Here is a 799-nt window from a genome sequence, read left to right on the forward strand (position 1 = left end):
GAGGGAAGGGGGTGCGGGAGGTGGGAGGTTGGGAGGACAGCAGGGAGAATGGAGGACCTGAAGGTCAAGGGGAAAGTGCAGGGAGCAGCGAACTCCGGAGAGCTGAGTGGGGTTTGGGAGGATTCCCTGGAGGATGTTTCAAAAGAAATGGGGGGAGAAGAGAGGAGAGTGGGACATGAGAGAGAGAGAGAGAGAGACTTGGGAGAGAAGGGCCAGAGAAGTTGGCTCACCTGGACACGTAGTGTGCCGCGGGGCAGGGGAGGTGCAGCCTGCCTGGTGGGGGAGGAGGGGGGACGGCGGCGCCCGTGAGCTCTGACACACCCGCATCCCCTAGATACACCCCCTTCTGATCCGGGACCGGAGGAGCGACTCCAGCCGCAACAAACTGCTGAGACGCACAGTCTCCGTGCCGGTGGAGGGGCGGCCCCACGGCGAGCATGGTACGGCGGCCGAGCAGCCCTGGTGCCCCGGACAGTCGCGGGGAGAGAGCTGAAGGCAGACCGGGCGCTGGGCGGAGGAAGCCGGGGCGGAGGGAGCAGCCGGGGCTGGGCGGCCGCGGCACGGGCTGGCGTCCCGCGAGCAGGAGCCCGCGCGGGAAAGGCGCCCTCCTCGGCCCGGGAGCGGGACGGGCTGCGCTGACAGTCCTCACTCAGTTTCGCTCCCCTTTTCCTCTCCAACTGCGAAGCATGACTTTCCCTGGTGCTTGTAAAAATAGTCTCCTTAGATCTTTAGCTTCCTGTTCGAGTGAGCCCGCCCCAGCCCCTCCCAGGGCTTGGTCTGGGATCTTGGAGAGAATAAC

General features: G+C 65.3%; 1 protein-coding gene across 1 annotated transcript in view; it reads left to right on the plus strand.

Annotated features, from left to right (window-relative positions):
- Positions 1 to 799, plus strand: part of SYNGAP1 (synaptic Ras GTPase activating protein 1) — a 30,473-nt gene that overhangs the window by 5,256 nt on the left and 24,418 nt on the right. The window contains 1 exon segment of the mRNA XM_014549209.1: positions 335 to 440. Within this exon segment, the coding sequence (XP_014404695.1) occupies positions 335 to 440 (106 nt within the window).

The sequence above is a fragment of the Myotis brandtii genome, unplaced genomic scaffold (genome assembly GCF_000412655.1).
Source record: "Myotis brandtii unplaced genomic scaffold, ASM41265v1 scaffold539, whole genome shotgun sequence".
Taxonomy (NCBI): domain Eukaryota; kingdom Metazoa; phylum Chordata; class Mammalia; order Chiroptera; family Vespertilionidae; genus Myotis; species Myotis brandtii.